Source organism: Aristolochia californica, unplaced genomic scaffold (assembly GCF_029961685.1).
Source record: "Aristolochia californica isolate CCGP_79_NKW_82.1479 unplaced genomic scaffold, dmAriCali1.0.hap1 SCAF_1, whole genome shotgun sequence".
NCBI lineage: Eukaryota > Viridiplantae > Streptophyta > Magnoliopsida > Piperales > Aristolochiaceae > Aristolochia > Aristolochia californica.
This window is the reverse complement of record NW_027181770.1, coordinates 3320551-3338995: the sequence shown is the minus strand read 5'-3', so window position 1 is coordinate 3338995 and position 18445 is coordinate 3320551. Positions and strand designations below refer to the sequence as shown.

Here is an 18445-nt window from a genome sequence, read left to right as displayed (position 1 = left end):
TTATTCTATCTGCTAAAAAATAATGTTTTATTTGTCTTTAAATATTATTGATTTGTTTCACAGTTTTTTTATTTGATGAGTCGACTCGCGGCTCAGACAAATTGGATCGGATTTTGGACTAAGAAAGTCGAGTTATAGAAGGAATTCGGTTCTTTTGTTCTACTCAAATCCCTTCCACTTAGTTGATCTAATTACACTTTTATTATTAAAATAATATTTTTATTGCGGGAAATACTTTTTATTTTAAAATAAAAATGTTTTTCATTGCCATTATTTTCGCTTATCAATTTTATAGTTTTTTAAAGAAAAAATGATTTATTTGAGCAAATTAAGTTTTTTTTTTTAACTCAGACTCGGACCTAACTCGGATACATAAAAATTTGAATCAGATCGACCAAATTGATTCGGGACTCGTTGGTCTAGTGACTCGACTTGGAGCGAGCAAGAAAAGGAACTGGCTGAAACAAAAAAACGGAGCCCCTCCCTAAAATTAGATTCCCCCGGTCCAAACTCTTTGCCCGTCTCCAAAAGCGCATTTAATGCGGAAAAGGGCGACTAAAAAGGTTCCACGCAAGGGTATAGCCATGGAGACTGATGGTTTAATCTCTATTCATTTGGACTCGATCACTTCTGTCAGTGTAAAATAGAAAAATCACTTCTTTACTGTTTTTCCTTCTTGATCTGTTTCTGCTTCTTATACTAACAACCATGGCCGATCCTTCTGTAACAACTAGTGCTTTTAAAGCAAAGATTGCCAACCACCCTTCAGTGCACATCCACGAATAATTAAGTTTGATTTCTCTATTAATTATCCATGATAACAATCATTGACATGAGAAGACAACTCAGCCTGTTCATGAGATGATCACATGAATTCCCATTGTCTGGAGTGAAGATACATACATAATATACAGAATTTTGACAAGAAATATTATTGCGACTTTAAGCTCTTTCTAATGGCGGGTAGCAGGAACTGTGTACCTCTTCGTGTGTTCTTTCTTCAGAGCCGTAAATTTGGCTGCTAATTCGTCGTAGTCCGGGAGCTTGGGATGGACATGACCAAACGAAGAACATCTCAAGGTTTCTTTCTTCCCTGTGACCTTTGATCGTTCAATCGGCATCGTCATCGCCCGTGAATAAGGCGCAGCTCTTGCTATTTTCGTTTCTATCATGGGTGAATGGCTTTGAAAGGCTGCAGCAGTGGCATGTCTTTGCCTGTCCATATCGGGGCTTGAATCCCATGAGGGAGAAATTTGAACGGTGTCTACTACGCCTCTGGTGTGGCTGGTCTGGCCGTCAAGTTCTTCATCAACATCACTGGTGAAGAAATAGCACGGATGATCCAAACAACACTCACAGCCCATGTTATCGTTGCTGCTGTGGGTGAACGATCGTCGTCTTCCATTGTATTTACATTGATGAGAAGGCGTCTTCTCTTGGCCACCAAATGAGCAACTCCTTGATCTTCCCTTCGGCATCTGAGAATGGTTTTTGCTACGTTCGAGTCCTGCATCTGGTTTTGTTCTTTTGTGGCTATCTATTTTCTTCTGAGAGACAACAGGATTTTCAACCTCGGAACTGTCAGAAACATCGTCGTAGTATAGTATGGATTCTAAATCTTTCATGGTTAAGGCCTTGGAGATTAAAGTTCCACGAGGGTTGTGAAGATTTCCGGAGAGGCTTCGTCTTCTTGTTCCAGGAAGATGTCCTGGGTCATTGTTTTCTGCACAGACGCTGAATATGTTGCTTTGCTTAGAGAGAGACCTCCATTTGGAAACTGGTCTGGATGACTTCCTCTTTTTGCTGGAATTCCTGGATCCGGAATTTGATCTTCCATCCCGTGATTTTACAACCTCTTTCTGCTTTTCTGGATAGTTGTGATAACCAGAACCTGATAATGTTAACGAAATCCAGCCTTCATTTTTAGCTCTGTTTTCATCTAGCATGTTGGCTTGAACATCATCTGCACAACCAAGAACAACAGTAAAAGACTTGAAAGAATAAGTTGAACTATTCGTCTAGTCATCTGTTAGGATCATCCGATTGACTATTTTATGTGACTATGGATTACGATTCGATGTCCAATGTCTATTTGCAGAGGGAGATCAATAGGTTCAAGTTTATTTACCTGAGCTACATTTTCTCGCAGTGCCAAGAGAATTGATGGTCATATCAGAACTTCCAGTGGACCGGCACGGATTTCCGCCCAGTTTGTGGAAATTTGATGACAAGTCATGGGCAGAAGCCTCATCCTCTCGGGCATTATCGTGTCCAAGAATCTCTGGTTGATACGTGTCTGCAATCCCTACCACATTAGTTTTGTAGGCGTGATCATGGCGGGCATCAGTATGAAGAACCTTAATGTCTCCTTCAGAAAGATCTTTTCCCCTTTCTGCTTCTCTCTTTTTTACTGTTGGAACATCTACCTGAAGTTATATAGTATGAACAAGATTACAAACAGTAGCTGGACCAGTACAGAAGAAGGAAATCTGTTGGCATTAGTAAGAATCATAGATGCAGTTTGAGATGAACCTGCTGTAGATTGCAGTCTCGAGCTATTTCTTGGAGCAGCTTCAACTTTGCATCATCTGACACTAATTTAATTGAAAGCTTCTCACTTATCTGCAGAATATAGCAAAGGGAAACTAGTGCCAAATAATAAACAAGAGACTACTTTGGAAGAGATTGTATCGGATCAAATCATGAGCATCCAAGCTGAAAAAGAATTTAGAACTTGATTACCTGACGATTAACATGGTTTCCAGGAAACAATTCAACAGCTGAAACTGCAAAATCATTCCCATAACGTTCTCCAAATAGCTGACGCAGCACTTGCAACTCGGGCAGGTCTGCACATCTTGCAGCAGCAAATATCAAACTTGAGACAGCCTCGTTAATGTCATTGGGACAGTCCCTGCAAGTACAAATTGAGAAATCCTGATCAGTCAATAACAAATCCAACCAAAGAAAGTGTGTTTTCAGTCAATAATCCTGATCAGTCACTCGATCGAATTGTCCCTTGAATAGATACTAAGATCACTGTACACTTCGCACCTGTGTTTGCGAATGTACGAAAGGTTTATGATGATGAATTCACAAAAGTGGTCTAATAGATCATATGCAGATAGTATGCTTTGGGCCTTGAAGAGTTGCTCAACCTGCACATAAAAAGCAATTGGAGATGAACATCAGCCTAAAACCACAGAAACAAGGTAGACCAGAACAAACTGATTGTTTGGTGTTTACTGAGTAATTTTATTTAACATGCATTCAATTTTTTTACGATGTGGGTATATGATCGAACTCTTCATTTTTCTGCAACAAGCTTCAAACTTCAAATACTTCTTAGTTCCAAGCACATCCAGCAGCTTCAAACTTGACATGATTCATGTCAGGCTTAATGCCTCTCCACCAAAAATAATAAATTTTTGAAAGGACCAAGGAAAGGCAAGAGAAATTAAAACTTTGGCTGTTCTTTTTTTCATAAAAAATGGGTGAAACTATGAATAGAATTCCGTAATTGAAAAAAAAACAGAGCGGTTTGCTGTGTTATAAAGAGAGATGAGAATAGATTGGATCGGTCCGGGTCATAAAGATTAGTTAAACCGGGAAAACGTAAACAAGAAACTGGTTGGGTCGGACCCAGGCTTCGGACGGCCGAGCAGTTACAGCCCGGATCCGGTTTTCAAATGCAAAACTTATACGCATAAAACAGTCAAGAACCCAAAGGAGTGCGCAACGGCGCGGTTCCGGAACCGGGTATTTCCCATGTCTGATACGGAGTTTGAAACAGAACTGAGCGAGGCACCATCGCCATTTTCTCGAGTCACGCTGGCCCGTCTTCAACCTCCGTGCGGACGTGCTTCCAGATACCGGAAAATGGGCTATTGAGCTTCGCTTTCAGATTTAATCGCCCAAATCATTGAAAAAATGATATAGAAACGCCATGATTTTTAAAAATCACAAATTTTTAATAAAATGGACAAATACAGAAACCGAACATAATTAATCAGAAAATTCTGCAAAAAAAAGAACTAACTCGGGATGAATGACATGATAAATATTTTAAACATCAATAAAACATATATTCAACTTTTTTTGGCTATTTAGTCTATTCCATGGGAGAAGAAAACAAAGGGAAAATTTTCCTACGAACCTCATTTATTAGAGATACAATAAGCCTTTATATTATTGTAAGGAGAGTTCTGGGATCTCAACAAGATCCATAGATTATGCTGATCATTTCAAGATTGATTGACACATATCATATTTCCTTCGTAAGTGATTTTAGTCACGTTTTACATCCATTACTCATTTGCTTCTCTCTTGATTCTTCTAACAGTTAACCGGCTCGATTTTCAACTGAATGGCTCCGGCATCCTCTGTCATGAAGACGTTTCTCTCCAGAGTTCAGACGACCACGCCAAATCTCAACAGTTAATCAGTTAAGAATAGACGTTCGAACATGCATCAGAAAGCAAGAATTGGCTGAAAAAAAAAAAAAGAGATACAAACGCAGATAGAGTGAATACTCGAGAAAAGGCACTGGTTGGGCGATGCCCGTTCATGAGAAGCTGAGCTATGTCCTCCCTCAGTTGCCTCACCACGACGTATCTCTTGTTTCTCAGCAGCTTTAGTCGGCACCTGACGCACCTTAAAAGATCCTTGCTGCAGCACATCACAGAATTTAGCAGAGCTAAACCCGAATTCCAGCAAAAACAACAAATTCAAGATTCCGTTATCAATACCATTTGGTGGCCTTCCGCCAGCCGAACAGAAACTCCAGCATCTACGAAATCTTGATCTCGATCTCGATCTCGATCTCTCCTGCTTGAGAAAACAAACGGAAATTCCCTTCTCTCCCTTTATCTTCTGCAGGTAGCAGCAGTAACTCAACCAAACCATTTCTGTTGCGTCAGTAAAAGAAAGAGTAGAAATATAAGGGAATTTGAATGGAGAGAACCGTTTCCCATTGAAGAAGAAACAGGAGAACGTGGGATCAAATTTCATAACTGTTGCACGTTTTAAAACAATTTTTTGGCTAACAAAACTCCGGTTCAACTTGTTTCATATAGAATCTGATAGAACCCGGTTCAGTACTTACATCGAGAATATAGAAATCCCGAAAATTTTGATAGTTACCGTTGGACTTGGAAATATGACTTTTTTTTTTCTTTTTTTTGTTTAATTTAAATTGCTAAACCAATTCGCCGGTTCTTGCGAAGATATTAACAGACCCAGACCGGTTCAACCCAAACTGAATCACTGAGAACGGACCCCACCTTACCAAAAGCTGCTACTACTCTCAACTTCCACCACTGATTTGACCACCCTCACGTAAATAATCACCACAAGTCTCAACTTCCACCACTTTTGGTAGCCTACCTACTCCATTCTCGTCATTTATAAGCTAACCTGCCATTTAGAACAGATTTATCATTCTAATCATGGATGCTATAGGCCCGGATACATATCATATCGGCTGATGCATATCGGATTTTACCATGTATTAGTTGATACAAGCTAATATAAGTGAAGCTAACATGCTCTTAACACAACTGTCTTAATCTGTAACTCAAATGTTGTCACAGATTGAAGGCAAAGAGAAATAAAATAGGCAACAGATGGGTGGTTGGGCGACCACACTGACTCAAGAACAGGTTTTGGATCATCAAATTACAGAACAAGTAAGCATGTTCAGTTGCTTAGAGAGATGGAAATGGCACAGAGCTACAGTAACAGAGATTTTATAATTCCCTGGATATTTATTGTCAAAAACATTCTGGGCAAATGAATAAGTGAAGAATACAAAGGAGGGTGTATAAGATTACATCTTTTCCGGTTCTGTAAGTTGTGATTAACTTGAAAAGGAGAACAAAATTTCTCAAATTAAACAGAACTCCCTGGAAATATTCCTGTGTTCTGTACTCTACTATTCCATTTATTTATGCATCCTTGCGCAAAAAAACCTCTTGCCACCGAGTCCTGGAAATTCTATTGGGTAGATCGATCACTGTCCTTTCTTGCCTTTCTTTCTTCCTTTTACAGTCCTTTCTAAGTTCTTAATCCGCTGGCTAATAACAGCAGATGAGGGTGATACCTTTCTGCCAGGAAGCTTAGATTGTTGTTCATTTGCAAGGGGAGAAGCGGTAGATCCTCCTGATTTCGCCTGTTCCAGTATTGCTTTAGCTTTGCCAATGACTGAATTGGGTCCTCCAAAGAAAGGAATAGTAGGTTGCTGAGTAGTGGTTCTGGGAGGGGGAACGATTTGAGGAATGCCAAGAAGTTTCTTGACTGCAGGCCTTTTAATAACTGTAGCACACAAAAAAGTTAAAAACAGTCGGTGTCTGGCACCATAAGAAGATTGTAGTGCTTTTCTACAATCAACATGAAGAAATTAACTTACCTAGCCCGTAACAAAGTGAGAACAAGTTTGAGGTGATCCAGTAACAAAAAATGGCCTGCCAAGAAAACATATAAAAGGGAAAAAATGATGTCGAACTTGTGATGCAAGCCAGCCAAAATATAAATAAGAATATGCAAGCAAAACACCTAGTCATTTTAAACACATATGAAACATTTTATGATATTTAGTTTGCCAATTATTAGGCTGATCTACCTTTGGAAAGCTCATTGTAAATGGAACTGTAAGAACAGCAATACCCCTAGAAAAGTTCTTCACAGTATTGGCAACAGGATTCCCCTCCAGGCCCTCTTGTGCATTAAGCTGTGAAAGAACACGAAAACATACAACAACAACAGCAGATCCTTAGTTTGCCTGATAACTGGCCTTGAAGATAGCTTAAAAGCAATCAGCAAGGAGGCATCCACTATATAGGAGTGAAACAACAAATCATTTTAAGGACGCTAAATGAAATATATACCTCAACAGTTATCAAGAAGGTCGAAGCAGTGAGCACAGGGAAAATGTACATGCTGTCAACTGTTGTCAGATCAGTAAACCATAGAGCACCACCTGTTTTAAATGATGGGACTTTCTCAACCATGTTCGTGATCTATACAAGGTAGGAGAAGTTACATGTGTCAATACATCAAATATTAAGAGAAGAATAAAAAGAACTTACAGATGAGATTTAACAACAATTGGACGTTAAACATCTTACAGCTAAGAAAAAGCTGATAAAAATTGGGCCCTGGATCACAAGCCCCTTCATTGGAGAGAATGGACTGACCTTGTGCCTACATTAACCACAATGTTAGAGAAGATGATTGAATTAGATGAAGATTTTGCCCCAAAAAGACTACTAAATACAACAGAACTATATAGAGTACGAGGTACAGCTGACCGACAATATCTTTCATTATAGGATCAGTCTACTAAATGATTCTGCAAACAGCATTACCCAATCTAGAATTCCTAATCCATGACTACGCAACTCAAAAACAAATGTCTCACATCACAAAGTACAGTATTCAGTGTATGCTAGCATGGATATGATGCCTAAACAGCTTCCAGAATATTTCTCTCAGGGTTATCCACTAAATACAACCAAAAACATAAGTGTTTGGTGTCGTTTACTCTGTCAACAGCATCTTCATTTTTCTCTGTCCCTCGGCCACATTCTTAGGATCCACTGACTGCAATAAAATGAACATACTAGCTAAGCAAGGATATACAACATGCAACAAGTGAGATTGCAAGAAGAAGTTGCTCTATTGAAACTGAAAAGTGCATGAACAATAATGTACAAAACATACATCAAGCATTTGCTGTTTGATTTCTTCCATATGAGGCCTCAGTTGCTGCATACAGTTCATAAAACATTACCAACCAATTGACAGAAAATAGCCAGTTAAATTCTGACACGATTTAAAACTCAGAAGCCCAAGACCTAGAATTAACTTTTACAATGAGATAAAATTCTGAAAATTGATGGTAACTAATGATAGAGTTATCCATAACAAAGATTACTTGTCAATACCATATGTTTGAAGTGAATACTTCTCAGAAGATATAAAATGCAAAAATTAAGGGGTTCAAGCTCAGCAATGCAACTTACAGAGAGTTTGATGGTGGCTTTAAGAGTATTAATAAGCAGCGGAATCGTGGCTGTTCGGATGAAAATAGTTGTGATCACTATTGAGGCCCACCTGGATAAAATCATCATGCTTTGAGTATCATTATATCTTACAAGAATAGGCTTCTATATTCTATCAAAAAACAAAAGACAAACCCGTCATTTCATGCAATAGAAAGAAAAAATTGAGCCGAGTGAATAAAAGAGCACTGAACAGAAGAAGGAATGGATGTAAGGAAAAGCAGACACGTCAACACATGCCACTAGTAGATAAAATAGCAGCAGTGTCACATAAACTTGCTTCCTCAAAGCCCCAACATCTAACAGCAAACACTGACCAAGTAAAAGAAGAAAAGAGGAAGGCAGGGCAACAGTTTCTTATTCCACATCTTACAAGGTAGCAGAACTTAAAAATAATAAATAAATAAATCGCAATGGTGCTTAGAATCTATTTTTGTTTTGGGACAGCTACAGTTGGCTTAGAAAGAAGAAAGCTTCCATGAAAACGTAAGGTGCTTAATGAGATCATGAATCTCATGAAAGATACATCAAAGACACCAAGGAGGCAGACACTGATATTGCAGCAACCTATGACAGTTTTGGAATTTTCTTCTACTTCCAACAGGCCAGCAAGGTTAGCTCTAAAGATTCTCAGCTCAGTAAAAGAGCACAGACTTACACTTCATGGAGTCTGTCACACTCAAAGGACCAGAGTAAGAGAGAATGATGGAGCCATCATTTCCTCTAACCACCCACCACAAGTAGCAGTTCGGGGTTGCCCCCTTGAAGCAAGATTAGGATTGAGGTGAGAAAATCAGTGAGTTGTGTGGAGTAAAAGAAGCAACCGTCACCAGTATCAGTAAATCACATCAATGAAATGACATGTACAGTTTCTCAATCACATCTTACAAGGTATCAGAAATCTCCCTAGTGCTTGGAATTTGCTCCTCTTGACAACTAAATCTCAGTACATGACACATGATCACACCTGAGCAAATCACCTTTCAGGATGTAATACTCCATTTCCTCAATGCTACAAAAAGTTTCGGCAGTTGACTTAGAGAAAATGAATTTCAAATTCAATGACCCAGTTCCAAAAAAGATAAGCCATAATGATCATAGTCCCCTCCCTCTGCATCCCATGGTGTAGGCCAGAAAGATCATAGTCCCCTCTCTAATGTATCCCATGATGTTGGCCATAATGGAATTTACATTTAGGAAAGCTACAAAACTTGACTATATAAGGCATCCTCATACTAATGTGAGTGCATCAGCTCTTTGGATGTAATATTCCTTTTTCCTCTAAACCCTGTAAAATTTCAAGTTTTCACCAATTGGCATGAGAGAGGTGAATCTCTGATTCATTTTACAGTTCATTGGACATATAATTAAACAATCTTTAGCCATATATCTAACAAAATCAAAGTCATCTATTATGTTTAAACCAAAAGAAATATAAGAAAACCAACTAGAATGGGGATAAAAAACAACCAGGGATCTCTCTCCCTGGTCTTTCTCTGTTTTAATTGTTGTATTCTTTCTTTTGTTGCTCGATTCCCCTTCTGTACTTATTTTTATCTATTTCTTACTTGCTCCCTTGGTTTGTGAGTGCTGCAGTTTGTACTCCCCCCTCTTCCAAAAACAATAAAAAATTGTAGAGGGATAAATTACCATGTGCCTTCAATATAAGTAGATAATTAGGTAATGAGGTACCAAATACCTTGATCCATATCCATTCCATTTAATAAACAGTATGTGGGTAAGATCATCATATCAAATCCTTGAATAGGTGAGAGATTCCATACCTAATTCTTATTAATTGGGTAAAGTGGCAAAACGAGTAATGGTGTAAAAATGTCATCCTTGACTCGACATGTTTCTAATCTAATCAGCATATAAAGATATTTAAACAAAGAAAGAACATAGCAATCAGACTAACTTAGATGCAACAAGATTTTATTTTTCAGAGTGGATACTATGAGAATGATTGTAAAAAGGAAAAACAGATCTACAAAGATGTATATTTACCAGTTAAGGCCTGTCAGAGAATGAACCCCATCGATAAAGTATTGCAAAGCAGCAACTGGAAAGGCAGAATCTGCTGCAGCAATGGCAACCTCGCTCACAACAGGAGCCTGAGTCATAACAGCTTCAGTGCTCTTATCAGAAAGCATCTCAGCAACATCAGACATATACTCGATGCTATCTGTCCCCTCTCTAATTACATTTGAAGAGTACCCACGACCAAATGAGCTGAGACCCACAGGGCAGGAGGATGTAAAACCTCTCCAGTCTCCATAGTGAGAGCTGAGTCCAGAAGTGTTGTAGTTACTGCATAATTTACGTGCTTGCAAATCACTGATTTGAGGTTCATTTGTATTTATGGGGAAAGATTGAGATTTCTCATCATCTTTAGGGAGGAGAACATGGCTAAATGAAGGGTGAAGGCGCGGGACCAGTAGTGTGAACCTCGTAGCGATACTACGCCTGCAACAGCAATTTTCCCATATGCATTCATCCTCGTTTATCATCAAATAAATGAATTAACATGTAATAGATACCCGTGACGCTTAAAAACCAATTACTAAACAAAACTTCGGGTTACCGAATAAATAAATAAGATTTCGTTTTATTTCAGGTGAGACTCGACATATACAAGGAGATCTTAAAAGGCTTAACTTTTGCAGAATCTGAGACGAATCACAATTAAACATAGAAAACTGATAACAGGAGCAGGAGAGAGAAGAAGAAGAATAACGCACAAACGTCAATGAAACTTCTGCAAATGAACTAACGTATGAATTTCTTTTACCTAAACATTGAGAAGTGGGAGATCTTTCCTCCCTTGGTTGTTTTTCCTCCGCTGTTAAGAGTAACCACAGTCGAAGTCGGAGACGTCGCGAGCAAGTTGGACTCAAGCCCTAAACCCCTAAACCCTCTTGTTCAAAATACTATGAACTTTCAACAGCAAAAGCCGTTTGATGGAGGAGGCACTGCACCCTGGTCCCTCAATATGGTTTTCCACTTTTCTTCTTCTTCTTCTTCTACATATTACTTCGGAAGTGTAAGTATTTCCATGTGATTAATTATTTCATTGATTAAATTAAAATTTTATTTTCATTCAATGATAACTTATTGGTTCTAATGATACAAAAATATATATCTTAAATAAGATTATGCATTCTTATATCATTTTTAATCATACCTTCATATCTTCGAAAATTCCACAACTCAACTCGACTGGACTCAGTTTAGTTACAAATCGGAATCTAACCCATCCAAGTAACGGGTGGAATTAGTGAGTCATACCAACTTGTTTAAAATATGTTTTACCATTTTTTCTAAATAAATTACAAATATTCCCTTTAGAAGTTCAATAATAATAAAAATATTATTATTACTATTATTTTTGTTACATATTTTATAATAATAATAATAATAATAATAATAATAATAATTATTAAATACATATAACTATGACAAGTTTGGATATTTACTTTGGTGTGAAACATGGATTTATTTTAAATTGATTTTTATTTAAATTTAATTCTCAAAGGGACCTTAATTTATTAATTTTAAAAATATATATTATCTAAATTTTGTTGCAATATTCTTTAATTATAATTGCTTTGCATAAACCACCATTATATATTTTTATTTTTATTTTATTTCCTGATATTTTTATAGTCCATATTTCAAAATAAACTTTTTGCATTACTCTCTCAACCAACACTACACTCAACAAATTGCTCTAACGAGAGTTTTTGACTTTTGAGTACTGAGAGACAACGGAACTTCGCGGGAACGGCTTCCTACTTTGCGTGGGGCTTCTCTGCAATCGATAAAACAGGGCAAACCTCCGATTCACGGATGGACTGCCTGCGGGAGAGTAGTACGCTCCGCGTAAAGAAATTCAACATATAGAATCAATAGGCTACAGGGAGAAGCTCAAATTAGGGAAGCCCTTGACCGAGGACGAAAAGATGAAGGACGATATCCCCGGAAAAGGTCGAAGCTTTTCCGTTGATCCGAACCTTCCGAGATGGGTGTGTCAGCATTGCCGTCACGCCCTATGTATTGTAGGTGTTGATTCCTACGCTGAAAAGTTCTTCAATGAATCTTCTTCCTCTCGCTCCGGTTAGGGCTCCTCTCTCTGTTTCTACTTGAATCAGTATCTGATTCTAATGTCTTGTTATTAAGTTGTCTTTCTTTATGGCATATAACCGGAAGTTTTAGTCTAGTTTTATCGTTTTCCTCCTCTCCTAAGGGAGTTCGATCAATATGTTCTCATTACCGAGAATTCGAATAATTGCGGAGGATGCTAGTCTGCTATTAAGCCTTCAGAGGTTGCATTTTTAAGTATTTTTGTCCGGCCTTGGTTAGTTCATACTTTTATTTATTCTTTAGTTGAAGTTTTTACTGTGTTATTTATGAAGAATCGATCCCCTTACTTTCGTACCGTGGACTCAGACGTTTTTACTCTTGCAATAAAATTGTTGTCGAGCTTCGGACAGAGGGCATTGATTTGTCGTTGTTTTTTCATCCTGAATTGAAATTGATTTGTCCTTCTTTCTTATAATACTAGTAATTACTCAACTGGCATTCATAAAATCAACTTCATCCAGGAGTTAACTGCTGCTAGATCGTTTCCTTTAGTTAGTAGTTTCTAAATTCCTGTAGCAATTTTCTGTTCATTTAAATTATTTTGAGGTTGTTGGAAATAAGGGCGCCCATGTCAGTATCAGGTATCATATTGGAAAGCGCTTAAAATCTGATGCGATATGCCAATATGTATAGCTTATCATTGATATATTGGGCACATGTTGGGTAGAACAGATAATAAAGAAGTATTAAAACCTGATAGATATTTTTATCTGTATCATGTTATCTACCTCAAGATTTGACACTATTGGCTATACAGGCAATACAATAATAAATATCATAGAAACAAAAGGGCTATGAATGTGTTATTATTTCATACTTCTAGAGAGAAATTCTTTCACAACTTCAAATTTTTTTATTTACTACTCTCTGTATTGTTTTTGGTCTATTTTACATTGAAGTATTGTTTAGCTGATTGAAAAAACTTCAGGTATGCAAGCTGCTTCAGTCAATGGGGCAGGGAGTATACTTAGTTCAAGCCGAATGGACCATTCTTTTGTTGTTTTGCCAAAGCAAAGAAGTCAGGCACACAGTGTGCCTCCTCGCCCTCGTGGTGGGACACAACCAGTTGATACTACAAAGGCAATGGAAGAGTCTTTTGTGGTATTGCCACCTGCTGCTGCTTCCATGTACAAGTGTGAGACTGGAACTGAAGGAGGTGGGAGCCATTTTCCAGCTTCTGGTGGAAATGCTAATAGCCCTTTACTGGCAAACCATTCTGGTTTCCACTCAAGCATAACTGTACTAAAGCGAGCTTTTGATATAGCTACCACACAAACACAGGTACCTATAAGTTTTAGTGGATCATTGACCCATCATTTCTTCAATGTATGGTGTTTCTATTACGGTAAATCTTTATAATTGTGACTTAAAAATATTGTCAGGTTGATCAACCATTATGTTTGGAGTGTATGAGGGTGCTGTCAGATAAGCTCGATAAAGAGGTTGAAGATTTAAACAGAGATATCAAAGCATATGAAGCTAGTCTTCAACGCTTTGAGGTGGAGTCATGTAATGTTCTCAGTGAGTCTGAGTTTCTCAGGGAGAAACATAAGGTAGACAAGTTCTGATTGAATGGTGATTATTTCTATGCTTCTTTCTTTCAAAGGAGTTGTCTGAACCACTTTTGAGAAAGAAAAAAGATTTATGAGAATTCTTAGGAGGTGGCTGATATTGGTCCATTGTAAATCATGATAATCACTAGTAAAATTACGTCAGTTATGCGAAGAAAAACTAAGCTACGTTATTGTTGCTATTGTTATTACTTTTGTAGTTATTATTGTTGTTATTATTATTTTATGCTGAACATCGTATCTGGCAAGACTTGAATTTAAAGCCTCACTTTAGAAAACCTCTCATATGGCCATTGAGCTAAAGGCCCTATCTGCAATCAAGCTATGTTATCTTGGCATTATTTTGAATGATATTATATTGTCATGTTTTCTTTTCAATTATCATGCTTATCCATGTGGCACAATGTTCTACTTCTCTATTTTAATTTGTTCATACTATGGAACATGGGGTATGAGTGGGTAACTTGCATACCCACTCACAACTGTCCATGATATTCATGAAGGAAAGGTGTATATTTCACCTGGATCGCCACCCAGATTTTGTTATGTAGTTTTGTCAAACATTTTAGGGACCTTTATGGTTGGCGTTGCTTGGAAAAATCAAGCAGGTCATATTTCATGGTTCAGTCTATAACGTATGTCTTCCCTGTGCAGATCTGTGTTAAATAACTCAGTAATTTAGCTGCTTAGAAAATTTTATTAATTTTTTTACTCAAGTTTGTTATGACTTATGATTATTGTGCTGTTAAAGATTGAAGAAGAAGAAAAAAGACTTGAAGCAGCGATCGAAGAGGCAGAGAAGCAATGCATATCAGTGAATGCAGAACTTAAGGAATTGGAGTCAAAATCAAAGCGGTTTAATGAACTTGAGGAACGGTGAGTGCTTGAAGGTCATCATATCCAATCTATTGAATTCTTTTATTGGTTTAAACTATTTGATTGTGTGGATTCTTTATATCCCTCGGTTGTCAGTTTACACGAACGTGAAGATGTTGCTTTGGCATATATTATCACATTTAGCTTTTGAATTGTCACTACATTTACTTCTTAAACATAATGCGTAGGGTTCTTGATTCTTTCCTGGCTATCACAATTTTGGATCTAGCGTGTATGCATCATAGCCTCCTAGGTATTTCTTAGCATCTCTGATCCTCTTTGCTTCTATGATCCATGTTTGGGTCCACTTTCAATTGAGTGGTACATTTTGTATTATATGTTCTGCAAGTCATGCAAAGGCAGCAGCATTTACTGCTTTTATTCTCTGTATTCAAGACAGAGGGTTTTAACTCTCATTGAAGTAGGCCTTTTCTAAATTTATGAAGGATGTTTCGATGATGTTTATTGTTGGCTTGAGATTGCTTCGTCTCTGTTATATTGTGGACCTAATCAAGCACCACATGGAATTTCATTGACTCGATGGGTTTTGCAGTTTGATTTGGTTGGGTTGTTGGCTCATATGCATCTCCATCTCATTTTCCTTGATTTTAATCACGAAATTTTATATTACCCTTTGTCCAGGTTGATTGTATTAATGCAACCAAAGTTCATTGAATCTTCGACAAATGTTTGATCTCTCTCTCTCTCTCTCTCTCTCCCCCTCTCTCTCTCTTCTGTAACAACATATAATTTGTGATTGAGGATGTTTTCTATGGGTAGCTTTACAAGTTTCTTGTGATGAATTGCTTTCCTTATTTTCCTTGTTATTATCAAATTTTCTTATTTGTTTAGCTTGTCCTATGTCAAAGGTATTGGCACGAGTTCAATAATTTCCAGTTCCAGCTAGCTTCTCATCAGGTATGTAGCGGAGATTTCTTTTGCCTTATTTTCTGTAAATGGTTTAAATCCAGCCAGTGTATGACTGACCTAGAGAGATGGTTGGATTGAGGTAAAACTCCTAAACAAGTTGAACCTCTATATGATAATAATAATAGAGAAAGACAAGCTAACTCTCTCTTTCTCTCTCCTCAACATGCAACAAGATTTTTTCCCTTAGGTTTTCTCTGTGAAAAGGTTGTTTGTGCCCATCTCTTTTCTTCTATTTTTTATTCTTTTTGAAAAAATCTCCTCTTTAGTTGGAAAAAGAAAAAAGAAGAAGACAAATTGCCATGGTAATTTCTAAGTATATGGTAGTGTGCTTGTTTTCAAAATGTCGATTACCCAAACTTCAGAGATTATCTATGCTCTCCACCCCCCATGCACAGCATGTGTGACTCCATACTTACTATTTTGATGAAATTCGCCTTGCATATTCTGTGAAACTTTGGGTAACTCCAGGACTAAATTTTTTCTAGCTATTCTCCCTTGATATCTTGCTTGAAATACTACCATGGAATCCAAGAACATTATAGTGATATATCTACTAATCATCAGGAGGAGAGGGATGCAATTTTGGCTAAGATTGAAGTTTCCCAAGCACATCTGGAAATGTTGAAGCACACCAATGTGATGAATGATGCCTTCCCTATAGCACATGATGGAGAATTTGGAACAATCAACAATTTCCGTCTTGGTCGTCTTCCAAAAATTCCGGTTGGTAGCACCATGGGTGACATTATTGGCCTGGTTAAGATATTAGCTCTAATATTTGATTCCAACTGCTCTCTGTTATGTTTCTCCTTTTTGAGATCTTGACCATCATGTTTTGAAAATGCTTAGGTTGAGTGGGATGAAATAAATGCTGCCTGGGGCCAGGCGTGCTTTCTGCTCCACACTATGGCACAGTATTTCCGGCCAAAGTTTCTGTATCCTTTGAAGTTATATTAGCTGTTCAACTACATACGGTTGTTTATATGTTGTCCTTGTTATGCAATTTATTCTTTGCCTTTGAGCTCATTCCTGAAACTTCTCGTTGATAATGTTGACAGTATGCTGGTCAGCCAAATGACTTTGACACTGCCAGTAGCATTGGCATGCTCACCTCCACCATTACTTGTTCACTTGGCACAGCATATTTGGTGTAGTCTTTTAGTGGGTTCTGGTAATGGTGTAATTTAATTTGCTTTTTATAATGCCAAAAGCAGAGTTCCTGGAAATGGACAAAATCTGCAAAAAAAGATTACTTGAGAAAGCAATGACACCATCACAAAACTGTAGAGAGCTCTAGAATTTTTAGAACATGATATATATATTTATGGCTATGCAACATACTTGATTTTTATGCTGTCCCATGTACTGGATACTGATGTCATTTTCTTTTAAGTTGAAAGAAATTGAACCTTGTCGGATGATGTGCAGAAGTGATCATTAACTCCAATTGTGTTTCATAATATTTTTTTTTATTTAGGCGGCCTAATAGGAAATAATTTTTACAAAATAAAAATAAAAATCTGTTTCTAGTAAGATGAGTGTATCGTTTAAGGAGAAACTTGGTTATTGGAAATTCCTATGCATAGCTATTCCAGATACCGAATAAAGATTCTTCCCATGGGAAGTTACTCACGGATTATGGACTCCAGCAATAATACTTATGAGCTGTGAGTGACAAGTCTTCTACTTTGCTTGCTCTATAAAAAAGTTTATTTGGACCACTTATTTCAAACTTATCCATTTGTGAATTTTGTCATTCAATTTCCTTTTTTTTTTTCGTTGTTTTGTGCTGAAGAGGTCAGTCAATATTGTGCTCATTGAATTTATTGTGACCACTTATTTCAAACTTATCCATTTGTGAATTTTGTCATTCAATTTCCTTTTTTTTTTCGTTGTTTTGTGCTGAAGAGGTCAGTCAATATTGTGCTCATTGAATTTATTGTGATGTAGCAACTAAAATTTACCTGGCTTCAGGTTTGGTCCTGTGAATTTATTTTGGAGCACTCGGTATGACAAAGCAATGACCCTGTTCCTCACATGCCTTAAGGAGTTTGCTGAGTTTGCTAGGTCTATGGATCAAGAGAACAACATACCTGCTGATAAATGCTTCAGGCTGCCCTACAAGTATGTCTCCAACTATTTGTTGAGAATTATTAATGAAATCTCAAGAAGTACTTTTAGGTTATTTAACCAATTTCACTTTCTCCTACTGCACAAGCTTTATCGTCAATAATTGATCTCATGGGAGACAAACCTTGTTGTACTTTTCTTCTTCTGCTGTCAAATTTATGCTTCTGTAGTCTTTCAAAATTATTCCTTACATATTTTGCTGGACTAGTAGGATTGAGAATGATAGAGTGGAGAACTATACGATTACACAGAGTTTCAACAAACAAGAGAATTGGACAAAAGCCCTGAAATATACTCTCTGCAATCTGAAGTGGACCATGTTCTGGTTTGTGGGCAACACAAACTTCCAACCACTCTCTCCTGTGGTTCCTCCTCAGTCAGAGGTTCCTCCCTCAAGCTCACATGGAAAATATGCTTCAGATTATAGAAATCCATCAAGATAGAGATGCAGTGAATTTGCTACCGTTCATACATAATACTTTGACTTCAAGTATGACATTTCTTGTTATCTTTGTTCATTTTGTCAATAGTATAGAATATTTTTTTATATATTTTGAGGAAGATATGACTTTATTATCTGATTTTTGTTTATGCTATCAGCTGCTAGTCAATGATTTAACGGAGACATTACAGATATGGCACCGTGCAAGAACTTGAGGGCATACTCGTTCTATTCTTATAGTTAAATCAGTAATCTCTCTCTAATCGTTAGCAACTTTTAGCTATTCGTGCTGC

The 18445-nt window shown here is 37.3% G+C and overlaps 3 protein-coding genes across 4 annotated transcripts; 1 reads left to right on the top strand and 2 right to left on the bottom strand.

Annotated features, from left to right (window-relative positions):
- Positions 1-811: 811 nt before the first annotated feature.
- Positions 812-4822, bottom strand: LOC137956122 (uncharacterized). Its single transcript, XM_068803474.1, has 7 exons — positions 4749-4822; positions 4533-4668; positions 3055-3158; positions 2743-2914; positions 2533-2622; positions 2129-2426; positions 812-1963 (listed from the first exon to the last, which is right to left on the bottom strand). The coding sequence occupies exons 1-7, from the start codon at positions 4787-4789 to the stop codon at positions 954-956; spliced, it is 1851 nt and encodes a 616-aa protein (XP_068659575.1). The 5' UTR covers positions 4790-4822; the 3' UTR covers positions 812-953.
- An 896-nt stretch (positions 4823-5718) lies between these two features.
- On the bottom strand, positions 5719-11057 carry LOC137956114 (mitochondrial inner membrane protein OXA1-like). The gene is made up of 10 exons (XM_068803461.1): positions 10852-11057; positions 10068-10526; positions 8022-8112; positions 7720-7764; positions 7541-7599; positions 7125-7200; positions 6885-7016; positions 6620-6727; positions 6407-6461; positions 5719-6312 (listed from the first exon to the last, which is right to left on the bottom strand). The coding sequence occupies exons 1-10, from the start codon at positions 10857-10859 to the stop codon at positions 6011-6013; spliced, it is 1335 nt and encodes a 444-aa protein (XP_068659562.1). The 5' UTR covers positions 10860-11057; the 3' UTR covers positions 5719-6010.
- A 768-nt stretch (positions 11058-11825) lies between these two features.
- Positions 11826-18286, top strand: LOC137956104 (beclin-1-like protein). Of its 2 annotated transcripts, none has more exons than XM_068803440.1 (10): positions 11826-12176; positions 13132-13484; positions 13586-13756; positions 14526-14650; positions 15520-15568; positions 16145-16303; positions 16430-16515; positions 17176-17247; positions 17555-17704; positions 17922-18286. In XM_068803440.1, exons 1-10 carry the CDS (start codon positions 12023-12025, stop codon positions 18151-18153), a joined length of 1551 nt encoding a protein of 516 aa, XP_068659541.1. In that variant the 5' UTR covers positions 11826-12022; the 3' UTR covers positions 18154-18286. The 2 variants fall into 2 exon arrangements, with proteins under 2 accessions (XP_068659541.1, XP_068659550.1); XM_068803449.1 differs by having other exon boundaries at positions 17962-18079.
- Positions 18287-18445: the final 159 nt, after the last annotated feature.